At 43.4% G+C, this 15639-nt stretch overlaps 1 protein-coding gene across 2 annotated transcripts in view; it reads left to right on the plus strand.

Annotated features, from left to right (window-relative positions):
• The first annotated feature begins 6693 nt into the window (after nt 1-6693).
• The window catches only part of KIAA2012 (KIAA2012 ortholog), a 105814-nt gene continuing 96868 nt past the window's right edge, over nt 6694-15639 (plus strand). For both annotated transcript variants that reach the window (XM_058548653.1, XM_058548654.1), the window contains exons 1-2: nt 6694-6777; nt 7965-8249. In XM_058548653.1, the coding sequence (XP_058404636.1) occupies nt 6694-6777; nt 7965-8249 (369 nt within the window). The remainder of the gene's footprint in view (nt 6778-7964; nt 8250-15639) is intronic.

Here is a 15639-nt window from a genome sequence, read left to right on the forward strand (position 1 = left end):
TGGATGGGCCTCCCAACATACCTCCCAAGGGATACCATCCTCCATCTTGTCCCTTTTCTTCATCTCCCTCATTCCTCCCCCATCAATCCCAAATTCAGGCATCTGCTTTGGGTCTCATTCCTGCACAGTGTGGTGAATTCAATCTCTGCAGAGGGACTTGCATCTTAACTCAGTTCTCAGGAGGATCTGAATGCTTTCCCAAAGGAAACTATGAAGGTTGAACAACAGGGAGTGAGGTTACCTGTGGGCCAGGGGCTCATGAGTTCAAAGGCGAACTCTAGCAGTGCTGGGCCTTGAGGGCAAGGTTCTCCCAGAACCCAGGCTCCCTCATGACCTTCCTCTTTCTCAGATGTCAGCTCCAGCTCCCTGGCTGCTCGCCTCCCGGGGCTGAGAGTGAGGACACCCATTTGTACATCAAAACCTCACTAAGGTGGCAAATAGTGGGAAGAGAATTTCTTCATACCTTGCGTTATGCAATACCTACGGCCCTGAAAAGATACGTGTTTCATACATCAAATTAACATTTCCTAAAACGATTAGCAGACAGCTCACAATTTTTACTCTGTGGTCGTTAGAAGGTATAAAAGCTGTTCTCTTCCCAGAGTTCACAGTGTCAACTGGAAGCCGGGTGACAGAGACGTGTCCGGTTGTGCAGACTTACTGTCTACTGTACATGAGATTCTCTAGTGTAAGGAAATGGCTTTCAGAGCATCCTTTTGTACAGCAGAACTTCCCTCTTGCATGCTAATAGTGGGGAGAGAATTCACATTCTGGATTAGGGAATGGGATTGTTTGTTAAACAATACTTTCTATTTATTGAGCACATACTATGTGAGGCACTACACTCAGGGCCTTACAGGTCATGTTATTTGTTAATTAAATAAACATCATTATAACAACTTTTAATGAAGATCAAAAGAAAAATTTACCCACAACCATACCCATGACATAAGATAAAACATTGTATCTTCTTACTTCAATGTTCAATGGTTCTAAATGATCAGAATCCATGCAGTTCTGGTGAATGGCATCTGCTCTGAGATTCTCCCCTGAGAATTAAAGTCACCATTGCTCTCAGCACCCTCTAGAGGTTTGTTACTTCTGCCCCCAGTCACTGAGCTGCTGGCCAGAATAGTGACTGATGTTCCCCATGTTACGAAAGAACCAAGAATGTGTGATTTTTATTTCTTCTCCAACCTTACTATCTCCCCACCATAAATTTAAAAGCTTGCAATTACTGTGAGCACTCCTACTAATAAAATGAAGCCCTGAGTAAAAGCATAACTAAATATTTCAGACTCCCAAAGCAAACCCTTCAGAAAGATCTAAACTAAGTAGATCTCCAGTCCCTCCCTCCTGAGCTAGGCGGGCCATGTGGTCATAATTTATACGGAAGGAGAGAAAGGAAGCAGGAGTCATCACTGACACTTTCTCCCTCCCTGCGATTCTAGAGTATTCTTTATTGCCTTTTGCATTTTCTTCTTTCAAACCTGACCTGGCCACGTGAGAAATTAGCCTAGCCTCTGAACAAGCCAGGTAACTTATCCTCAGCAGGTCTGTGCTTCTTCCAACAGGTCTGGAGGGCTGTATCTTCCACACTGATTCTCTTGGTGCCCTTTCAGCCTTCGAATACCAAGTTTTTGTTGGTTGGAGTCTTTAGCCTATGGCTCTAAGCTTTGTACTATAGGCAAACTACTAGCTACTAAGACAGGCGTTGGTCTAATTCTCTTCTTTCATATATCTTTCATATTGGCTTAAAGATCATTACCCATCTCTCTGGCCAAGTTAAAAAACAAGCAACAAATATTTATTCAGCTGTTACTACATGCAAAGGGTGCTACAGGAAGTACTAAGAATTATGAGATGCCATCCCTACCTTCCAGAGACTTACAGTCTAGTTGGGTGTGTAAAACACAAGCAAATGGAAAGGGCCTTAATAACACAAGGCGATGCTGATTGTCAAATACACGGCTCGCATTTAAAAAATCCCTTGTTTTGACTTTCTCATATAACTTGTCCTTAGTGCTTATGGCAGATAACTGTGGATGGCTCTATCAGCCTTCATTCCGCCCTCCCTCCAGTGCGGGAGGTTAGAAAGCTGGACGTGTGATTTCCCAGACTCCCTTGCAACTAGATTTGCAAGATAAAGTGAGGAGAAGCAAGGTTGAGGAGGTAAAAGTGTTTCAGGCCTTCGCAGCAGCTGGACGCAGATCCATTGTCCAGTCACAAGCTTTGTGGCTGGAGAGGGCGCCAAGGTGGCCTCCATCTCAGCAACTTCCTGACTGCTGGATCTCAGCCATCATGTAGCTTCCTGTGAATAGTCGCTCCTACTCTGTTGCAGAAGTGGGATGAACAGGAGACTGGGATTAGGACCAAATTTGGACAAGGTCCCATTTCACCTCTGGTTTGCTCTGTGGCTTTGTGCAAACCATTTAATCGCTCTGTGCACTGATCTTTCGTCTTTGGGTAACAAGGGTAACACCAATGTCTGTTCTGCCCCTGCAGGTGACCACAATTCTTAGAAAACACTCCCACACTGCCCTTCAAAGGGGATGGGGAGCCTGACACTATCCCACAGGCCACCTCCCCAGAGTGGCATCCATTTACCCCATGCACTTTGGAGCAAGGGACAAATTCCTGAAAGCACTGGGGACATGACCATTGAATAACATCTCTTTTCTTTGTTTCATGTGGTTTCTGTTTGTTTACAGAGTGCCGTGGTTGTTCGTGATGCTTTACAAACCATAAAAACTAGGTCTCCACCCTATAGAATTTACAGTGTAATTTAAACAGACGCGCTGCATGGGCTGACAGGCCAGGCATGCCAGGAGATGGGGTTGGTGTTATATAACACGGGTGTGGAGGGTTTCTTCTTGAGTTATAAATACTTTCCAGTTACAAGGGCCTTTCATCTGGGATCCCCAAGCACTTTAGAATAGCAATAACCTCGATTGCTTTCTAAATGCACTTTCCATAAACTGCTGTGGGGACTGAGTAAATGCTTTTAAATGTCTGTTAATTGATTTGTACATCTGTTCATTGTCCATATTAAGCAGCATAGGTGTAAACACGACAGTTTGCGGGGCCCACTTTGAGCTGTGGTCTGGCTGCTCACATATTACAACCTCGAAGAGGCCTGGTGGCCTTGCCACAGCAATGCGAGGGCCAGATGAGCACTTGGGTATTTTTCCAGCTGAGATGTTCACTCAACCTAGACGTGTTGGGGGCCTGGTTCACCATTTATTATTTATATGGGTGAGTTAACATTTCCAAGTCAGGAGAGCTCAGAGAAGGAATTTCTACTGGAGGAACTTGGGGTCATTCCTTGGCTGACAATAGTGGTTCTCATTGGGGTCCCAGTTCTCTCTCATTTTCCTCTTGTGCTACCTTACTTCCCTGAGTACTGGCGTTTCAAAATGGCAACATTCGTATGTCACTGCAGCTGGTATTGAGTTTCCCCTTCCATGTCTCACCAAAGGCCATCGAGCAAGTGATTATTCCTGCCCTATTTGGCAAATCCATTCAAATCCAAGGGAAGGTGGGCCTGGGTGGCAAGGCCCTGAAAGTCTGCCCAGAGGTTTTTGAGATAAGCATCCTTCCTTCTGTCCATCCTTTACGCTGTTCTCAGAAGTATCCTTCTGAAACCCAGATAGAATCACATCACCCCCCGCTTTAAAAAACCAACCTGAAGAATTAAGTCTAAAGAGCGTTAGCAGGTCCACGTGGCCTACATGGCCTCAGCCAGCCAGCCTCTCTCTCCAGCTTCATCTCTGCCCGCATGATCCCGAGGCTTTGGCTACACCAAAGAAGTTGCCCCTTCGCCAGAGACTTCAAACTTTCCTGTCCATGCCTCCTGCAATCTCCTCTTTTGTCTTCCCTACTCACCATACACCACTGCCCATTAAAGCCACCGCTCGTGTCCCTCATCTTCTAGCCTTTGTGAGGCCACCACCAGGCATCACCCCCATCCTCATCCCTGCCTCTTTTCCTAGAGCGCCCACATATTTCCAGCTCCATTATCCATTACCACAGCTGTCACATCATCTTTTAGTTCCTGGTTGACACACGTACGTCTTCTCATCTTTCTGGAAGCTTCTTGAGGGCAGGGATCATGTCTCACATAGAGTAATCTCTCAGTAAAGTTTTGTTGAAGGGTCCTTTTGCACTTTGAAGGGGCGGAGAAGGGAAAGGGAGGGAGCACCTGCGGCTTCAGACCCCGGTTAACTATGTGGGACCCTCATTTTGTAGGATTTTGTCTCACCTGCTCTGAGGAGGTCACTCCACTATAGTGCTGACCAATCGGCTTTCAGATCATAAAGCGCTAAATTCAGTTTTTTGTTTTCTTTGCTATACATCTTTTTCTTCGATTTTAATTGTAGTAAAATATGTATAACACAAAATTTATCATTTTAATCAGTTTTTATAATATTTTTATTTTTATTTGCCCAACTTTGGGTCACCGCCACAGCATGGCTGCTTACGAGTGGTGTAGGTATGCACCCAGGAACCAAACCCAGGCCTCTGAAGAGGAGTGCGCTGAACTTAGCCACGAGGCCATGGGGCCAGCCCCAATTTTAAACATTTTTAAATGTACCATTCATTGGCATTAAGTACATTCACATTATTGCACAGTTATCACCACCATCCAGCTCCAGAACCTTTTCATCTTCCCAGAATGAAACTCTGTACCCATTAAACACTAACTTTCCATTCCCTCCTCCCACACCCTCCGGCAAACACCATTCTGCTTTCTGTCTCTATGAATTTGACTACTCTGATACATCATATAATTGGAATCATACAACATGTGTCCCTCTGTTATTGGCTTATTTCACTTAGCATAATGTCTTCAAGTTTCATTCATATTGTAGCGTGTGTCCAAATCTCTCTACTTTTCAAGGCTGAATAATATTCCACTGTATGCACATGCCACATTTTGTCTATCCATTCATCTGTCGATGGACACTTGGATTGTTTCCACATTTTGGCTACTGTGAATAGTGCTGCTGTAAACACAAGTGTTCAAATACCTGTTTAAATCCCTGCTTTCACTTCATTTGGATTATATACCCAGGAGTGGATTTGCAGGATCATGTGGTAATTCTGTTTAACTTCTTGAGGAACTGCCATAATGTTTATCACAGTGGCTGCACCACTTTACATTCCCAGCAGCAGTGCACGAGTGCACCTAATTTATCCACGTCCTCACCAACACTTGGTATTTTCTGTTTTTGTCTTGTTTTTGTTTTTTTTCAATAATAACTATCCTAATGGGTGTTGAAGTGGCCATTGTGGTTTTAACTAAATCCAGTTTTGAGCCTCTACATTCACTGTCTTGATTCCCCATGATAAATCCAATCTAGTTATGCAACACGACCTCTGTTTCTTCCTCATGAGTCTTGAGCTGGACTCCTGGGAAAGTAGCCCACACAGAAGGAGATCTCAAAGGTACCTGGGCCTGTAGCCTGTTGTACTTCTTCCTGCAGGTCAGCAGGCGGCACTCTCACAAGACCACCAGGGAGGTTCAGCCAACAGATGACAGGGCAGGTTGGTTTTCCAGGCCAATGCAGGGTCCTAGATCACCAGCAAAAGGGTCTTTTTGTTCCCTGACCCACTTCCCCCCATCCATCCTCCTCACAATGTCAGCATCAAGGAGAAGCAACCAGCCCAGGCCATGGCATTATTTCTCAAGGAGGGTGCCACTGGCATTCGGAGTGGGACAATTATTCACTATGCAGGACAGTCCCGCACACAGCAGAACATTGAGCATCCTGCGTCCCTGCTTGCTAAATGTCAGCTGTGGCCCCCAGTCTTTGTGACAATCAAAATGCCCCCCACCCACATCTCCCAAGTGCCCCTCCTCTGGAGACGGGAGTTGCCAAGTGAGAACCAGGTGTGCAAAGGAATCTGGAGATTCCCAGTATCCTGCATGCACTTGTGCAAAGCAGCAACTACTGTAGAGAGGCCTCGAGTCCAGTAAGGAGATGCTGGAGCTCACCAAGGAAAATGTCACAGGTCCCTTTAGGTGACCCAGATGACTCCTCTGAGTCTGTTCATGGTTAGTTGACAGTGACCGCTCGCATATCAGAAGGGGGAAGACACTTTCTAAAAGAAGATGAGTACTATAACAGAAAAAATATCCCAAGATGCCCCCCCCACCCTCGAAATCAGGACTTGAAATCTGAACCTGGTCCCTTCAGTGTCTCCTTGACCCTCCCTCCTCCTGGTGGCGAACGCTGCCCTCAGCAGTCTCTACCTTGCTGAGACTGGTTTAAGGGACTGCACGTCCCCGTGCTGCCATAGCAACGGGAAACAAGCTCCTTTCACAATGAGGAGGATGGTGCTGCGGCCAGCCCTGTAGATGCACACGGCCGGTAACAGAGCAACAGCACCAGGGGACAACAAGGTGCAGGCGAAGGGAGAGAGGCTGCCCGGAGCGTGGACAATCCAGCACTTGAGGAGTCTGGGTTTGCGGTTTACTCTTTCTCCCGACAAAGACACACACTGTCTAAACTGTGTGGCTGGTTGTTATTAAGAAGCTGCTGTATGAGGGAAAAATGTATTTAATAAAAGGCCCAGTGTTTGTGGTCTTCTTGGGCTCACTGCTGAGCTCGGGAAATCTTGAGGTGTGACCGGTTTTCAGCCTTCAAAACCAAGATCAACTGCCCTTGAGAAGGGTGGGCACAGGGGAACATGTTCTCGCTCTCTCTCCTGAGCCGGGGACATGGGAGGCTGGTCCAGAACAAACAGAAGTTAGAAGTCTATTTTGAACCAGAGGTGAGTCTTACAGCTGAATAAAGGCACATTTCGGGGCTGGGGAGGAATGTTCTATTTTTCCACGCAGGGTTGAGCCATGTGTGTTTGGTTTGTTTTGTTAGGGGAGGGGGGTTACTGGCAGATCTTCCCTCCTCCTTGGAGAAACTCAAGAAAATAATGTAGTTTGCCTGACACACCAAGATTGTCACTAGGACCCTCTTCCTTCCCCTTGCACACTCACTCACAGCCTTGTTTGCTTCAGACCAAAGGAGATTCCAGATTGTCTAGAATTTGGATGGTTTGGTTCAAGACCAGAATTTCCACCTGGGTTCTAGGAGAGCTGATGGCTGTTGGTTTTTAGAAGTCTTGCTCTGTGGTTGAAATGCTATGTATGTTCATACCATTTCAATGGCTTCCTTGAACTTTCTGGAATTCAACCCACAGGACTCATATTTAATATCAGCAAAAAAAAAAAAATAAATCTCATTTTAGAAGATTTTAAAGAGGTGGCAAAATTCCTTTGTTGTACTGGAATTTTATTTCATTACATCCTGCCAGGAATAAGAAATCCATTGAGAGTACTTTGAAAATTTTTGGATCACATAGACATTTCCATTGTCATGGTAGTTTGTCATGATATTTGACCTTTGCTATATTAAAAGACATATAAAGTTTCAAAGGACCTCTGTGGCCAATGGCATTTATTTACTTACAAGATATCTAACTACTTTATAGGCTCCTAAATGGCCAAATTAGGTAATGTTACAGAGCATCTGGAATGTATAGAAATTCTCCCTGTGTACAGCTGAAGTGATGGGTTGGAATGGTTTTCTCCTATTTAAACTGCTAGCTAGTCCAGGTTTAATTTCAAAGTTACCTGCTGCCCTTGATAATTCTGACTACTACTTGCGTACCAGGGAACTTTAACTGGCCTGTAACCTACACTCTGCACCACTGAGGCCTCCAGGCATGAATGGCTCTCCCGAAAGTTGTAAGGGATAAAACAGAACAGGGCCCTGAGTTCTGCCACTTCTGAGATGTGGAGAGCAAAATCAGTTGCTAAGAAGAGTGATGGTGTTCCATGACACCATGTGAGCAATGCAGAGACAACCAGTCACTAAAAAGCGTCAAACACCTTGTACAAGCAATATTTGCTAGAAAAGGGCCTTCCACAGGGAATCCTTCAAAGTGGCTTCTTCCCATTGCAGGATTACTTGAACTGGAAGTCCCCAGAAGATTATGTCCTGCTCAGCAAACCGCAGGACGAGGGCAATGCCAACCAGCACACGTGGAGCCTCTTCCTCCCTAAAACATTCAGCACTAGAAAGGGCGCCCTGATCCTGTACACAGAAGGTCTAGCCATATCAGCATGGACCCCCGAAGAGAAAAGAAAAGGTCCCTACCACCCCAAAGGTCACAGAAAGAGGCTGGATCTTGAACTGCACACCCTACAGGACCTCAAGGAAGCCATCCTGGCATACGGAAGGAGACAGGTAGGCAGAGCAGTACCCCGGGGTCAGGGAAGGCACTGTTGTGTGTCTAGAAATCCACTTGTAGTTTTGGATATAGCTTCTTCTCAGACCCAAGGAAGGTGTGAAACCCTCAGACCTCCATTTCTTCCTCTCTAAAATGGGATTGTACTCTTGGTCCTATCTGACGCACACAATTGTTACGAGGCTTAAATGAGATACTGTATGTGAAAGGGCTCTGGAAAGCATAAAGAGCTACATCGTTATTATTTTGTGTGTTCCTTCCCGCTAGAGTAACACAAAGTCCTTTTTAGCATTCAGACAGATCCAGGCCAACAGACGTTTCATCAGAATCCTTGAAATCCTGTCTCGTAGCCACAAGCACCATCATCACACGTCTGATGTTCTTGGCTTTGTGGAAATGAGAGGGAGACATTTTTAAATATTTACCTTGAGCCCTTCAGCGTCTGCAGGATAAGTTAATGGCTTTTTCCATTCTGAATTTAATATTAAGGGGAAACCCTTGTGCTCATTTTTCTGATTCATACTTTCTTATGTCTTATGAGATGTGCACATGGCCCCTGCTTTATATAACTGCACACATCAGCCCTTTGGCTGAGGCCATGAGGGAGGCTGGGAAGATGTGTCACTTTGTGAAATTCTAGGTTATAGATGAGGAGTTACTCCCTTGTTTAGAAGTCTCTGCTGGCTTCTCATTCCCCACAGGATAAAGTCATTAGCTTCTTACACCAGGCTGACTTTCTCTTCCATTTCTAGCCAGCTCTCTCTCCTGTTCTTACCACCACTGTGACCACCGACCCCTCAAGGCCCTATCCATGTGAAGAGCTCACCATTCCGCAAACACCCCATGCTCTTTTGTGACTCTACGCTTTTGCACATGCTTCTACAGCTGGAAAACTCCCATTCATCCTTCAAAACACAACTCAAATGACGTCTCCTCGGTGAAGCCTTCTCCCACTTCCCTGTCAGAGCTATCCCATTGCTCCCTCCTCCACGAACATTCCCATACCATCAGGCATTTCGATTTATCTCTTTGCCCATCTGTTGCCATCTCCTTGAGGGCAGGGACCACGTCTAAATCATTTCCAGAAAATGGTGAGTACCCATAAATGTGTGTGGAATGAATGAATTAATCATGTGCAAGGCTTTCAATGTTTCTTAGGTCATCTCCCAGCATCATGATTGGGCAATTTATCACCTACCCCACCCTAGGCAGAGCTTCCAAAAGGGAAGAGTCCTCTGCTCCTTTTCGTTTTTTCAAAATACAGAGAAGTTTAATGACCTTGACCAAATGCCCAATTGTCTTTAAAATTATAAATTCTTGGATGAAAGGAAACCAATTGTTGTTGAATTCTTACTAATACTTTATAGATATGATTTTATTTAATCTTCACAATGACCTTGTGAGATATGGTTTTTCTTGGCCCCTTTTATAGACGAGGGAACTGAAGCTCAGAGGAGTTAAGTGATTTGGCCAAGGTCTCAGAGCTAGTAGACAACAGAGCCAGGATTCAAAGCCAGGACTGCCTACCTTCCAGGGCCAGCATGCTTTGCACTTCGCCCTATTGTCTGTGGACTTGGAAGGGCCTCCAGAACTGTGCCAGGCCTTCGCCTGTTTGCCATTACATCCTCACCCTCCTCTTACCCTGCTCTGCATCAGTGTGGGGTTGACCACAGGCTACATATGATGCCACAAACATCTATGTCAACTGGCTTCTAATTGAATTTGCCAATGGAAGACACCAGAAGGAGATTGGCGAGGGAGAAGAGAAAAGCCAGGGTATTTCTCCCCTCTCATTCTACCTGGGATGGTGAGAAGCACCTGGATCGCCTCTGTGGTCCAGCTCCCAACAGACAGGCCCACTGTGGTTCCAGGTTCCTCCAGGTGACCCCACCAGCTCCTCCCTCTGCTCTTTAGCCTAGGGTTGGTGCTGGCTTCCTGATGTCACTAATCTTAGCATTGCCTCACCATCTTTCTGGCTTCTGAGCTCTCTAATCACCTGTGTAACCAATTCCCTGAATTAAATTTCTTCTATTTTTAACTACTTAGAGCGGTTTCTCTTTTCCTGGTTGCACACCGACATGTAGGCTAACTTACCACCCAGAGTAAGAATACCTCCCACAGCTGTCAGATGCTTGTCTCTACATAGCTTAAAAATTTCAGGCAACAGGGATCTCACTACTTTATAAAGTAGATGAGCCTATTTGGGGACAGCTTCATTTTTGGTTAGACTTGGGCTCAATGAAAAAAAGAAGTTCCTGTCTCCCTGTGGTAAGCATCTACTAGATTTATAACACACACCTGTACAAAATAGAACACTCCAGGCCAGCTCCAGGTGGGTGGGAGGGAAACCGTGTGAAGAAATCAGAAAGGAAAGGTTTGGAATAGTAGCAGGGCAGGGATTTAAGATTAGAGGACACAGTAAATTAAAATAGGAGGAGAAGCAACTCAAAAGGGACTTGGGATTAAAGAAAATGAACACGTCAGAAGAGGAGAGCTTCGGAAACTACAGAGCATCATCTGATTATGAAAACTACAGACTGTAGAAACTTTTTATAATTTTATTTATTTATTTATTTTCCCCCAAAGCCCCAGTAGATAGTTGTATGTCACAGCTGCACATCCTTCTAGCTGCTGTATGAGGGACGCTGCCTCAGCATGGCCGGAGAAGCGGTGCGTTGGTGCGCGCCCAGGATCCGAACCCGGGCTGCCAGTAGCGGAGCGCGTCCACTTAACCGCTAAGCCATGGGGCCGGCCCAAACTTTTTAAATCGTAATATCCAGTGCTGGGAAGGCTGTGGGGAACTGAGCTGTCTCATACACAAATTCACTCGACATTTCTGGAAGGCATTTTGGCAAAAGCCTAAAATGGGCTGATCCTCTTTGATTCAAGATTCTACTTTTAGGAATTTACCTTAGGAAATAATCAGAGATGTGCCCAAAGACTTATGAACAAGAATGTTTATTACAAGATTATTTATTACTATACAAAACACTGAAAAATAATAGATGTCCAACAATGGAACATTGACTAAATAATTTGTGTACAGTCATATAATGGATTTTGAGTTAGGCAATAAAATTACGTATTAGTCATGAATAACATGAGAAATATTCACAGTGTATTTTTTAAAAGCAGGTTACAAAATAGTATTCATGTGATAAGAATACCAATGTTCATTCACATATTTTTTTGTATTTACTACGCTCCAACCACTGTCCTAAGTGCTTTCCATGTATAACTCGTGTATGCTTTCTGTCCATTCAGGGGTAGGTACTGGTATTACCCCATTTTAAGGTGAAGAAATTGAAGCACAGAAAGTCTGAGTAATTCACTCGAGACTATACATCGCATAGATAATCGCACCAGAATTCACATGTAGAAAACATCGCATCTCTAATATAATCCCAATTTTTAAAAATTAGTTATACCAACAGAAGGATATACATCAAAATTTTACCATGGGTGGTGGGATTATAAATCACATTTTTATTTATACATATCTTTTTACCAAATTGTTTTTTAAGTCATGGAATTTTTAAAATAAAATAAAAATCTATGGCTTTGAAGGAGGTAGATAGTGAAAGAGAGAGGGAGGTTGGCCCAGAGAGCCAGGTGGGATCAGGAAGGGAAAGGCAAGAGCAAATAGTGCTGTGAGCTGAGCCCACCAACAACCACACCATCTGTTCCTCAGGCCAGTATTTCCTTGTCCAAATAGTATAGATTATAAGTTAAAAACACCACACTCAAAGTAAAATAGCCAAAATGGGGAGGAGAAGAAAGGGGGGATGGTTAAGTAGTGCTGATCACAGAAGGCTCTATGCTGGTGGAACCCTGAATCACGAAACCCATAAAACGCAGGCTCCACCCAGACCTGTGAGAATCGCGGCCATCACCGGGAGGTGCAGTTACAGCCTTAAAGCATCTCCGGGCGTCTCCACTTCTATATTTGGGTCTAATGACAGGCAGGCACGTAGCAGTACGGCTGGGTTTCATAGCTCAACATATACCTACTCTTTAACATTCTTGACGGCCCAACTTCCTGATGAGCAAAGATCAAATGCTGAGTCAAGAGACTAGTCGCCAGAGGTCTCCCACTTCTGGACACACACAGGTATGTTGCTTGCTTGTTTGCTGTTTTTAAAAAAAAAGAAGAAAATATTGTTCCAACATTCCCAAGGTTAAATCCATTCTTCTTGAAGCCTTTAATTCATTCGGCTTCCCATTATTTAGAAATCAAATAGCTGTAAAACCTAAATAACCATAATTTGCAGTAGTATCTAAATGATAGTCATAAGATGCTCTTGAAGCATAGCAGAATCCTCAAGTGGCACTCAAATTATCGAAAATATTAAATAATTTTCCCATTGTTTTAGTATTTCTTGTTCTTATATTTTTAGAATTTTGTAAATCTGGTGATATTTCCTAAATGTCCAACAATGGAACACTGATTAAATAATGCATTAAAAATAATTTGTTTTGAAAATTCAATTCACAGAGCATCCCATTTCTCTGAGGGATAGATTTAGATTTAGATTTAGATTTAGGATTTAGATTATTATAGATGATTTCAACCAAGGTTCTATTGCGTCTGCCATCTCCCTTATATATGTGGTTACATTTAAGAGTATTGTCAACCTTGTCCCTCTGAGTCTATTCCAGCTCATTCTATGCTGCCTAATTCCTCCCCACATCTCAATACTCAAGGCGCTTACTCTTTCAGCCAAAGTTCAACCTATGACGACACCCTCAGGTTACTATTTTATCAAGTAATATTGTGAGAAATGTGTTTTCTGAATGAAGTTTAGTTTTCCATCCTAACCATAATGTAGGCTCATCATACAAAGTATAAAAATATAGAAAAGAAGGAAGAATAATACATTATCTTTTCAGCCAAAGATCAGGAGGACGAAGTTGCCTTTGCAGGTCCTAACCAATAACCTGCTCCTTGTTTGGTGGTGTCCCTAAGAAGTGATGGGGCTCTGATGGCCACCAACAGAATGTCGAGTGGTCACCAAAGCCACGCAGGGGAGAAAGTGACTGTCAGCCTTCCTTCTGCTGAGCGTCCTCCACGTGAGCAGCTCCTGAGCAGTGGCACTGGGAGCCTTTAATAAACCTAGAAGTAGGAAAGATCAGGCAAGAATCATGGGCCAACCGTGACTGTGAGGTCATGGCGACATCCACAATAGCTAACATTTAGTGCGTGCTTAGGGTGTGCCAGGCATTTAATCTGTAAGCTCACTCAACCTACACAAGCCTGGGGGCTGGGTGCTCACCTCACCTCCCTTTTGTAGAAGGAAAAATGGGGCTTGCAGTTAATTACTTGTAAATGTTACAAGGGTTGCAAATATGTAACAAAGTTACACATCTAAGTGGTGGGGCTTGGCTTGGAGCCCAGACAACTCTCCCAAAGCCCCACCCTGAACCCCTAGAGAGCCTGATTTTGAAGATTCCCCATGCCCCAGAGAAAAGAAGTATCTCCCCAGCTTTAAAAGCATTTTTAAAAAGGGATCTGGGTCTTCCAACACACCTCTTAAAACCCCTTACAATTCTAGGAAAGCAAGTCAGATTTTCACTCAAGTCAATCTGGGTAATCAGTAACATGTTCATGGTAAACCATATATACGGTCCAGTAGACTCCTGTTTTTCTAGGCTTTATGTACTTCATCCATTAGTTCCCTTGTATAACCAACGGAAAGAGAATATTTATATCAACGGCTAACACTTAGGTGACATATGCTATTATACTCGTCATCATTCTGAGCCCCTTACCCTTATAATCTCCTTTAATCCTCACAACAACTTTATAAAGTATGTACTCTTTTTTATTGTGGTGAGATATACATAACATAAAATGTACCACTTCAATCGATTTTAAGTGTACAGTTCAGTAGCATTAAGTACATTCACATTGTTGTGCAACCATCATCACCATCCATCTCCAGAACATTTTCCATCTTGCAAAACTGAAACTCTGTACTCATTAAACAATAAACCCCTATTTCCCCCTCCCCCCAACCATAGCAACCATCATTCTACTTTTTGTCTCTATGAATTTAGTCAAATTCAAACTCTAAGTACCTCCTATGAATGAAATCATATAGTAGTTGTCCTTTTAGTATTTTGTCACTGGCTTACTTCACTGAGCATAATGTCTTCAAAGTTCATTCATGTTGTAGCATGTATCAGAATTTCCTTTCTTTTTAAGCCCAAATAATATTGCACTATATGTATATAACACATTTTATTTACCCATTCATCCATTGATAAACACTTACATTGCTTTCATGTTTTGTGTGAATAATGCTGCTATAAAGATGGGTGTACAAATATCTGTTCATGCCCCTGCTTTCAATTCTTTTGAGTATATACCCAGAAGTGGAATTGCTGGATCATATGGTATTTCTATTTTTAATTTTTTGGGGAACTGCCATACTGTTTTCCATAGTGGCAGCTGCGTCATTTTACATTCCCGTCAGCAATGCACAAGGGTTCCAATTTCTCCACAACCTCATCAACACTTGTTATTTTCTGGGGTTTTTTCAGGTTTTTTTTTTTTACTGAGGTCATGTGGGTTTATAACATTGTGTAATTTCAGCTGTACATTATTATCTATCAGTTTCTGTGTAGGCTGCATCATGCTCGCCACCAATAGTCTAGTTTTTATCCGTCACCATACATATGTGCCCCTTTACCCCTTTCACCCTCCCCCCACCCCCTTACCCTCTGGTAACCACTAATCTGTTCTCTTTGTCCATGTGTTTGTTTATCTTCCACATATGAGCGAAATCAGGTGGTATTTGTATTTCTCTGTCTGGCTTATTTCACTTAACATAATACCCTCAAGGTCCATCCATGTTGTTGCAAATGGGACAATTTTGTCTTTTTTATGGCTGAGTAGTATTCCATTATATATATATACCACATCTTCTTTATTCATTCATTAGTTGATGGGCACTTGGGTTGCTTCCACATCTTGGCTGTTGTGAATAATGCTGCAATGAACATAGGGGTGCATAGATCTCTTTGTATTGTAGCTTTCATGTTCTTTGGATAAATACCCAGTAGTGGGATTGCTGGATCGTATGATATTTCTATTTTTAATTTTACGAGAAATCTCCATACTGTTTTCCACAGTGGCTGCACCAGTTTGCATTCCCACCAGCAATGTTTGAGGGTTCTCTTTTCTCCATACCTTCTCCAACACTTATTATTTCTCATCTTGTTAATTATAGGCATTCTGACAGGTGTGAGTGATATCACATTGTAGTTTTGATTTGAATTTCCCTAGCAATTAGTGACATTGAACATCTTTTCATGCACCTATCGGCCATCTGTATATCTTCTTTGGAAAAATGTTTGTTTGTATCCTTTGCCTATTTTTTGATGGGG

Source organism: Diceros bicornis, chromosome 10 (assembly GCF_020826845.1).
Source record: "Diceros bicornis minor isolate mBicDic1 chromosome 10, mDicBic1.mat.cur, whole genome shotgun sequence".
Classification (NCBI taxonomy): Eukaryota; Metazoa; Chordata; class Mammalia; order Perissodactyla; family Rhinocerotidae; genus Diceros; species Diceros bicornis.